Source organism: Camelina sativa, chromosome 1 (genome assembly GCF_030686135.1).
Source record: "Camelina sativa cultivar CO46 ecotype springtype chromosome 1, ASM3068613v1".
NCBI lineage: Eukaryota > Viridiplantae > Streptophyta > Magnoliopsida > Brassicales > Brassicaceae > Camelina > Camelina sativa.
The window spans coordinates 9,055,114-9,065,644 of NC_141880.1; the positions used below are offsets into that span (position 1 = coordinate 9,055,114).

At 30.7% G+C, this 10,531-nt stretch overlaps 2 protein-coding genes across 3 annotated transcripts; one reads left to right on the plus strand and one right to left on the minus strand.

Annotated features, from left to right (window-relative positions):
• The first annotated feature begins 618 nt into the window (after positions 1-618).
• On the plus strand, positions 619-2,229 carry LOC104785697 (GATA transcription factor 29-like). Of its 2 annotated transcripts, none has more exons than XM_087508725.1 (4): positions 619-765; positions 904-1,029; positions 1,421-1,963; positions 2,054-2,229. In XM_087508725.1, exons 2-4 carry the CDS (start codon positions 919-921, stop codon positions 2,123-2,125), a joined length of 726 nt encoding a protein of 241 aa, XP_087364851.1. In that variant the 5' UTR covers positions 619-765; positions 904-918; the 3' UTR covers positions 2,126-2,229. The 2 variants fall into 2 exon arrangements, with proteins under 2 accessions (XP_087364851.1, XP_010509263.2); XM_010510961.3 differs by having other exon boundaries at positions 625-765; positions 912-1,029.
• A 1,074-nt stretch (positions 2,230-3,303) lies between these two features.
• Positions 3,304-5,775, minus strand: LOC104785718 (non-structural maintenance of chromosomes element 4 homolog B-like). The gene is made up of 7 exons (XM_010510990.3): positions 5,398-5,775; positions 5,221-5,301; positions 4,789-5,047; positions 4,588-4,681; positions 4,150-4,360; positions 3,964-4,055; positions 3,304-3,862 (listed from the first exon to the last, which is right to left on the minus strand). The coding sequence occupies exons 1-7, from the start codon at positions 5,639-5,641 to the stop codon at positions 3,611-3,613; spliced, it is 1,233 nt and encodes a 410-aa protein (XP_010509292.2). The 5' UTR covers positions 5,642-5,775; the 3' UTR covers positions 3,304-3,610.
• Between the last annotated feature and the right edge of the window lie 4,756 nt (positions 5,776-10,531).

Sequence of the window (10,531 nt, forward strand, 5' to 3'; positions counted from 1 at the left end):
CTAAAAATTTAGAAGTGACCATATGGTCTCATAAATAATCGTTTAAAAAAATCCGATAAATACTAAATATTTATAATGAACAACATTTTACAATAGCTTGTACTTTGTAATTTTTTCAATTGTTGTACAATTCTTATTCAAAATTAAGTAATTTTTTTTGCAATATTTTAAATAATAATAATAATAAGCGACGACTAATAATAAATCTAAGTCTACATAAAATAGTATAACTGATTTTCAATTATTTGAAAGATAAAAATGTTTTGGATGAGATATGGATGGAATTACTGAATAATTTCGTATAGGTAAACCCTACCACAACTATAAATCACTCCACTTCATATCATCATATTCACTACAAAGTTTTCACTCAAGAAAAAAATATATATTTAAGGAAAAAGAGTCTCTAGCTGTAAGTTCTGATCTCCCTTTCAGTCTTCTCATGTTATTTCCATGGTTTGGTCCTAAAGAGATTTTACCGTTTCTTCAATATTTAATGTATTCTTTTTCAAAATTAAGCTAGATTTGTCATGTAGCAATCATGATTTCACGATAATCACATTTCTCATGCCTTGTTGTTGCTCTCTAAATACGTGTGTACATATACATGTAAACGTTAATATATTTATCAATGTGTATAAATATTGGCACCAAAGCAACACACGATCTCTACAAGATAAGTGGATCGATTAGTTTCAGATCTGAAAGAAAAAAGAAAAAAGAAAAAAACTTAAATTTGTTGATCGATTTGCTTAATCCTTTGCAGTAAGTGTTTAAACACATATAGTGTATTATGCCCTATTTCATATCTTATGCTTTCTGTTTATATATTTATCCTCAGAAAATTCATAGAAATATTGTCAAAAATTTATACTGTTTTTGTTTTATTTATTTTTCTTCGAGTTTTATAGAGTGAAAATGGAGAACGAGTTGGACTTAACACTGAAGTTGGGTTTGCCGAATTCGACTGTTGTTGAGACACATCTGAGCTTAAACACTTCCACCACCACTTCAACCATCACTGATCAGGTCTTATTTCATTCATTTATTCATTGTTATATTATTTTTTTCACTATAATTGATTGATGTGGGCATGAATAAATATGAAAAAAAAATCTTCAATCGTAGAGATCTCGATTGATACCATTTTCTTCTTCTTTAATTCATTTGCTTTTGAAGAAAATGAACTAGTTTCATGCTTATCATACACATGTTTTTTAAAAAAAAAATCATTGAACTTTCATTAAATTCATTAATTAGAAAGACCAAAAAAACGCTAACAGTTCTGTCTTAAGCTCTTAATGGTAAAAACACTAATTGGAGGAAAAAAAACATAAAAACCTTATCACATAGATATGCATTAATTTGCTGATACATTGAAATATTAAATTAATTAATTACGTAACAAACAAAAAAATAGGGAACCACCAACACCAACGTCGGGGACGGTGGCCGTGAAGATCACAACAACAACAACGAAGGCAGCCGCGGAGGCAGCAGCAACGACGGCGGTGAGGTTTTCAACCTACGTCGGGCTGTTTGGGGAGATCATGAAGTGATCAACGACCAAGGTGCAAGAAGCAACATGGACATGAATATAAGAGTCTACAATTACATCTTTCAACAGTTCGTCGGTGTCCCTAACACCTTGAACGTCGCCGTCCCTAACACCTTGAACGTCGGTCCTTATCCGATGACTCCGTCTCCGAGATCGACACCGGCTCTGGCCGTGACTCCTGAGTTTGTTCTGATCGACGTTCCCTCTAGGAGAGCTAGTCGTAACAACACTGAGTTGATGGCCAATGCTTGGAACGAGACCCCGAGTGCTCACGCGAAGCGGCTTCGCGGTTCCGGTGGCTACTACAGCGGCGGAAGGGGTGAAGGGACGTTGAGGAAGTGTACGAACGTGAATTGTAACGCACTTACCACTCCTATGTGGCGAAGGGGTCCTCTTGGTCCTAAGGTGATTAATTAGTCTTTAATTTTTTAAAGTAAGTAAATTATTCAGGTTTGAATTATTTAAGTCATTGAATTGGTAAATGTGTGTTTTCAGAGTTTGTGCAATGCTTGTGGGATCAAGTTCAGGAAGGAGGAAGAGAGGAAATCGAAAAGGAACCGAGAGTGATTGTAGTTGGATAATTGATTTTATCATTATAAATTTATAATTAAGCAGTTGTAATTTTAAGGTCGCTCATTTGCAAAGTTTATAATATTCATGAATTTGTGGTTTTTTTCATTTATTTATTTATAATATTCATACTGCATGCAGTGAACTGTTACATATCAAAAGTATATTATTCTCACACAATTGTACACATGCACAAATATTGTTTGGTTCATACTTTTTGGCAGATTTCAATATTAGAATATATAAAAACTTGGAGAAATGGATACATTTTTTTTCATTCATTCAAATAATTGTATATTTGATATCGAAAGAAATATAGTTTTTTTTTTCTCCAAATAAATATGCTAGTGCAAAAATGTTATATTTTATTTTCCTTTTCTTATTAATTTTTTTTTAAGTCTGTGTAAAAATCATAGACATCTACCAGAATATATTTAGTAGTCTAAAATAAATTCGATAGAATAATATTTTTATTAAAAAAAATCAATAGAATAATATCTTCCTCGTTTGTGTTAGGAGTAAATACTACTAAATAAATTCCAAAATCTAGTGACGATGTTACAACTGTAAAGCAAAGACAAGTAAGTTTGTGTACGTTGTTTTTTTTTGTTTTTTTGCTAAGAATAAAGGCTATATTTCTCTAAAAGCGATGTAAATGGTTTTCCTCGTTTGTGTTCGATATGTTGCATGTGAGACAAGTCGAACAAGACAGTATCGATCTTTTATATAAATGCAAAACCAACCCATAGTATTATCAGAGAAAAGTGTTACATTAAAAAAAGGATTACTTTTACATATTGCCAAGCTTTCGGTAATTACAAGGAGCCTACTACATTATGGGAAAAATTATGTAAATATGTAATGTTTTGAGGATATTCGTGCAAAATTTTGGGATTAGCCATTAATTATGAGAATAAATAAAATCGTCGGGGTTTAGAGACTAGATGACTTGCACCATGGAAAGAACCATTTATGGTCGTAGGAATTAAGCATTGGGATGGTGGTACTTCCCCAACACACTCACTAATGATCGGGATTTAACCACTGGAGAGTCGATGACATGCACTATAGAAAGAACCGTCATGGTCTCTAATCTTCATTGTAACCGCCATGGTCTAATCTTCTTGGAGATCTGACCCAGAAGATCAGAAGTGAAATTTACTAAAACTAAAAAGAACAATAATAATTAAAGCCACGAGTTAAGGAGGAAGATGGTCCAAAGTATCAAGTATGTTCTCATCAAAACACCTCTTAAAACTTCTGTGTTAAACTAAGTAGAAAAGCAAAGGCCCTCTCCCTAATTAACTTCCTAAACCTAACATCAATCAAAATAACAATCCTAATCAGAAACAATCCATTAAGATATTTGCTAACCACATAAATGATGCCCTACCAAATCGAAACCGTACAGGTTAAAAGTTGCTATGTACCCTAGTGGATTAGTTAAAACTTAAAAGACTTGTCAATGATCACGAACCATCTTCACAAGTGAGTCTTCCTAAGCTTGCATTCCCGGCGATTTTCACTATCTTCGTTGTCGCCTTCAATGTCAGTAGAATCTTCCACAGCTGTTTCCTCTTGACTCATCAAACCTTGCTTCCTCGACAGGTTTCTTATTGGCTTTGTATGAGAATCTTGTGAGAGCTTCGATGGCAAGTCACATGTAGATGAAACGACTTTTGTTTCCCTGTGTGGCATCAGCTCCTCTCCCACTGCCACCATTTTTCTCATTGGCTATGCAACAACAACAGTCACCAAATCCCAAACTCATTAGAGCTAAATTAATTAATACACCACTAAGAGAATTATTGACATAAAACTAATTAAATCTGCACCTCCCAATCTTTGTAATCAAATCTAAGTACATAATGGTTGTGAACGACCTCCCCTGACATCACCAGGTTCGCAGCAGGAGCATTCCTCGGCTCTAAGGACAAAACAGGAAAGCAAGATAACTGTATATAAACCTTTTTTTTTTACAAATCAAATACCAAAACAAGACAAGAAAAGGTCAATCTTACCAACAAAATGAGAACCATTTTGATCAACATTGATCTCAACTCGTCCATCTTTCACCAAGAATGATAGTGCAAACACATTCTCTACTGTCTGAGCAAATGATTTCCTATTGAGCACCAAATTTTCAATCTTGACACGTTTATTTTTCCGCAAGATGTTAAACATTATTGCCATGTTTTTGTCTGTATCAGTTTTCTTCTCAGTATTATCAACCTGAAAGGATATGAATAGTAGCCAAATCAGCACTCACTGATACATGAATCATCAAATCAATCACAAACTAATAAGTAATATAGAAACAGAGATTTTAATACATCATGCATGAAATTACAGGCAGCTTAGTATGCAGAGTAAATCAAAAGATGCATAAACTTGGAAACCACACAGTCAACTTTGCTCCAGAGACTAAAGATTACTGAAACTTTCAGAACATTACTCACCTCCTCTGGCCTAACCCCTGAACCAGGCTTTGTACGTTTTCTGTTGCCCACTGACCTTTTCCTTTGTTTCAATTTAGTATCCATAGGACCTATCCTAAAAGAGATACAAAATAAAACAAAAAGAACAATAATTAAAACCAATTAGTTCAGATCCCTAACATTAAGCGCTTGTAATGAGAGAGAGAGAGAGAGAGAACTCACATTGTTGAACAACCACATGATACCAAAACCGTAGTGCAGACAGCAAACCCAAGGTCCTTCCAATTCATCGACATTTTCCTATTTTCTTCATCAGCATCGATTCTTAAAGAAGTCTTCCCAACCCCATTGATCAAGGCATTAACAAACTCAGCTGGAGAAACACCACCATGAGCAGATTGAGATTTCACCGATGAAACCACGCTATCAACTAAATCCAAAAGCGCCTCCGCGTCAGCAACTTGCTCTCTAGGCTTCTGAACTGCAAAAATATATAGAACAATTGTAACACCACCAAATAAAAGAGTTATAATCAATACAAAAATAAACTATCTTTGCTAGCTACAAGCCTACAACTATATAGTATACACAAAATAAGAAACATCTCCTCTAATTTGAAGACCAAGAGGCATATAAAGAACAAAATACAATTACCTTTTTGGTGCAAATTCTCAACCTCATTAATGATATGGTTGAACTTGTCAGAATCAACTTTTGTCAAATCATCTTTAGCATCTATTCACACCAAACCAAACACAGTTATATGTCAGAAAGAAAGATAAAAAAAACACAAACACACAAAAGTAGAAAGAAGCGAGAGACAGTAAGTACCTTTTATCTCGTGGGTAAGAGCTAGGTATTGAGATCTTATAGCTCTACGATCATCAATTCCTTGTTCTTCCCCCTCCTGAATCGGCGGCTCTTGAGACCGTGGTACTGAAGAAGTTACGCTTTTATTCTGCTTCTCCTTTTTCACGATCTTAGGTCTCTCCGCCGACGACGACGGCTCATCGGCTTCTCTTCTTCTGCTGCGATCTCCGGTCGATTCCGCTTCCCGCTTCACCGAGTTTCTCATGATGATCGTTTCAAGAAAAAGAAAAAAAAAGAAACTGAGAAAAACAAAACGTGGAAGAGGTTATTAAAGAAGAATATAAATAAAACCCTAACGGCGGCGAGAAGATGAAGAGACGTCGATGATTTTTCCACACATGTGCTTATTGGTCACTTAGCAATGCAATTTTAACAAAAAAATCTTTATATTAAAACACAAATTTAAAAACAATTAATCTTCCCATTTAACTCATATAATATAAAACTGAAATTATATAAATTTCTTCTATAAATTATGTATTTAACTTTATTTATCCACTACATTGTATTAATCAATTGTATTAAAACAAAACAATAAATTAGAATTGTAACTCTCATTTTTTAATTTTTCATCATTCCAAATATGATTGTAAAAGTTTAGTTTTAGAGTTTGTATGATATGCATATCTTATATATATTTTTTAATCTTTTAAAAGGTTTATCTCCATTGTCTATTTTATATTAACTTCTTATAAGTCATTATTTTCATACTTTCTTACAATATTCACCACACAATAAGATCATGAAGTTGAAATGATTCATATCTAATTATCTATTATGTCTTTGGTTATCTCACATATTCATGTATCATTTTTAATAATTTATAAAGATCAATATAATTTTCCATTTATAAATTCTATTTTGTTTTGTCAAGTCTATCAACTCTATTTATAAAGACTATTTTGTTTTGTGATCCAATTGATAAATCTGCAAAGATCAATATAATATATAATTTTTTTATGATTTGAGGTTTTTGAAAACAAAAAGAACATAATTAAACAATTGGTTTTTGTGTGTTTAATCAAAATAAAAAATGATCCAAAAAAGAAATCATATTCAACTGGAACTGAAGTATAAAAATAAAATATAATTTTAAAAGTACCATTTAACTAGATTCTCTAAAGATGAAACCATTAGTATGAAATCTAACACTATAAATTAAATTGATGAGTGAAAAAAAATATATATAAGTTATCCTTGGGGTTTTAAAAATTATTGAGATTGAAATTTCATATAATTTTATAAGAAAACTAATTTAGTTTGTCACTTCAAAAGTAATATTTTTTTATTTTGAAATATTATGTGTAAGTGTTGAGTTTATATCAACAAACAACCAAATCATGTGAATTTTGATTGAGCCACTTGGTATTCCTTTTATTTTCAATAATTGTACATTAATTCATTCCTCATACTAACTTATTTATCTTTCAAGAAAAAATGTTTTTGGTTAAATTTTGATATTTTTAAATTATTTTGGTTGGCTAAACTTATATTCATATTTTGGTTGGCTAAATTAATATATTTCTCATGTAAAATTATTGTTTATAATATATTTCTCATTTCAAAGTTTAAAGCAATATATCATATATATATATAAAAGTAGGGTTTTGGTCTCTCCTTATTAGTTGATTTTCATTTAATGTTTTCTAATTTTTTTATTTTTTATTTGCTTTCTAATTGCTTTAATCAATATATAAGACCCAATAAACACAATACATTTAACTCACACATTAAATAAACACAATACATTTAACTCACACATTAAAATAAAATTATAACTGAAAATAAAATAAATTATGCATTAATCATATTCCACCACTCAATTATATTCAAAAACAATAAATTACTATTTTAACTCTCTAATTCTAAATGTAACTTCCATCATTTCTTATCATATAAATAAGCATTCTCTCAATCTCTCATTCTCTCATATTGGAATTCTTTTACTATCTCATTTTCACATTCTCTCATTCTCTTCTACAATACCTCAAATCATTTTTCGTTTATTTATTTATTTTTGATTTCTTATTTTTTGTTGTATGGGTTGTAAAAAAAAATGAAATATCACTGTAAATTTTTAATGCTAAATTTTAGTTTTAGGGACTACATGATATATATTTTACATTGTTCTTATTTTAAAAGATTCATCTCCATTATCTAATTTGGATTATTATCTTATAAGTAATCATTCTCTCCTCCTCTCCTACCATTATCAAATGTTGTTATATCTCATATGTGTTGTAAGAGTTTGATTTTATATTTTAATTTAGAAAGTATTATATATATATATATATATTACATTGTTCTATTTTTTAAAGATTCATCTCCATTATCTAATTTGGGTTATCATCTTATAGTAATCATTCTCTCCTCCTCTCTCACCAACATCAAATGTTGTTATATCTCATATGTGTTGTAACTTGTAAGAGTTTGATTCTATATTTTAATTTAGAAAGTATTATATATATTTAACATTGTTTTCAATTTTTATTTTATTTATATAAAAAGAAAATATTTCTTTTATATTTCTTGCCTTTCTAATCTATTCATATTTATTTTTTAAATCAACTTTATTTGAGAATTAGATGTTCCTATTCATTTCTAAACGATCAATGTGTAACATAATATATATAAGCATTTTGTCTTGCAATCACAAGTTCCATTTCCATTGCTTAACTCCATGGTTAAACTATAATATATGTTGTCCTATTTGTAGGAACAACAACATACTTATTTAATATATTTAAAAGAGCAGATGATTAATCGAAATAAACATTTTTCCAAATTTTATAATTCAATCAGTGCGAGTGTACTTATTACTTTGACAAACCTTTACATTGAAGTTCATAAAATCATATAAGAAAACTAAAATACTATGTCACTTCAAATTTGGAAGGAAACACTTGATATTCCTTTTTTAAAAAGTCAAGACACATATAAAAATTTCTTAATAGTTAACTCACTTTAAAGACATGAAAGGTCATTTAACTCAAAAATAACTTCTATCTAATAATTCCATACATTCCTCACACAAATATATATATATATATATATGTTCAAGATTATATTTAAATATTACAGAATTTTTTAGTTAGCTAAACTTGTAGTCACATATATACAATATATATACATAAGAATTTATATTACTTATTAACACCATAATTCGACCCATTATTTGCTTAACTTAAAATTGGTTTGAAAGCCAACTAAAGAAAAACAGAAACGATCTTATTGATATTAGACCAAAACATAGGCATACAAACATAATCACTTACACGGAAGATAATTATTTTTTAAAAATAATTTATTATTGCAACATCAAAGTATGAAGGGTTTACATAAGCAGTTAATTAGAAAATCGAAAATACAATAAATGTATTGGGAACCATATCAGTCAATGATAAGATTGGATCCTCAAAAGCAAAAAACAACATCCTCATAATTCATAAAAATAAACGCCACAATTGTACACATCTAAACGAAATGGTATAAACATATAATGTATAAATATAAATGACTGTGAAGCCCGTATATGCCTAACTATAACGAAATAATACAAAAGAGAAAACGAAAAAGATAAAAAAAAAATAAGAAAGTGCGAACTATACCACAACCCACGCGTTGCGCGGGGAAGCACGTAGTAAAGATAAAAAGGAAATTGGTATTTTTATAGAGTTGTCTCGTGCCCTCGAAGTCTTTTGACCATATTATTTTGTTGACTTCCCAAAGTACATAAAAAAAAATATAATAAGCAAAACTATGTAATTTGTTCAAAATTAAAAAAAAAAAAAAAAAAAAAAAAAAAAAAAAAAAATAGTAAAACTATGTTGGTATCAAAAAATGTTTAAAAGTAAATGTTAACTACTCTTATAGGAAAAAAAAAACCCTAATCCAAGACGATCATGATATCTAACACCGTCGCTTCCAACACCAGATAATGAGAGTAGTGACGTTATCTCTCCAAGGCAAATAATCATTCTACTGTACGTGATCTTATCATTGGTTCACGCTCACTGAGAATCGTTTGATCGAAATCCCGTTTCCGTTTTCAGCGTGAGCCATGCTCTCATGGTTGATACCGATCGAGATAACTTCGTTGGTGGGTACAACAGTCAACATGTGGATCCTTGATTCACGGTCTGGAAAGTTGCGTCAGGGTCCAAGTAGGCGAGTGGCTTGCTATTTCATAGGTGTAGGGGACTAGTTGATGGGAAGATTTACGTGTTTAGAGGATGTTAGGAGTTAGGACCAAGTGATTAGTTTATGGTACATGTGACAAGGTTGAGACACCATGTGAGCACTATTGCAATAAATGTGTGTACGTGTGTGATACATATGCTTTGAATGGTTGTATAGTATGCTCTACACCAGACAAAAATTGGACTAATCCACACTTAATTTAGCATTCACCATTTGCATACCATTATGCATTGTTGCATACTAAAAATCTCTATACTATTATGCATTTGAACGTACAATTCCATATCATTGTAAATTTACTATTAGTTTGCATTTTTCATTTCACTCCTTAAAAGCTTCATACTATTATAAACAATGCGTACTAGTAATTTATTTGCATTTGAATATTTGGTCCATACACTACATACTAAACAATGCGTACTAGGCTGTGAATGGTTGTCTAGTCTGCTCCGTACCGGACTAAAGTCCGACAAATCCGCAGTAAATTCACCATTCACAATTCCAGACCAGTATGCACTACTCCATACTATAAAACTCCATACTAGTCTGCAATTGAAAAAGAAACTGCGTACTATGGAAATTGTACTATTTTTTTCTGTTTACTTCTTAAAACCTCCATACCAACTCCATACCAAAAGTGAAAGTTGGATTATGATTCTTAACTAGTTGGATCCAAGTTCTTTGTTCTCATTGGTTAAATTTGTGTTTCTTTGTACTTTTGAAAAATGTTTATACATATGATCATTCATAAGTATTAAAAATCCACAAAATAAAATTCCCAAAAAAAAACTGGAGCCCAATTCAATTTTAGAAATTTAATTTTGTTTTGAATAAACCATTTATCTCAATAATCGAAATAATATTATTATGGGATAATCAAAATAATAGCTTTTGA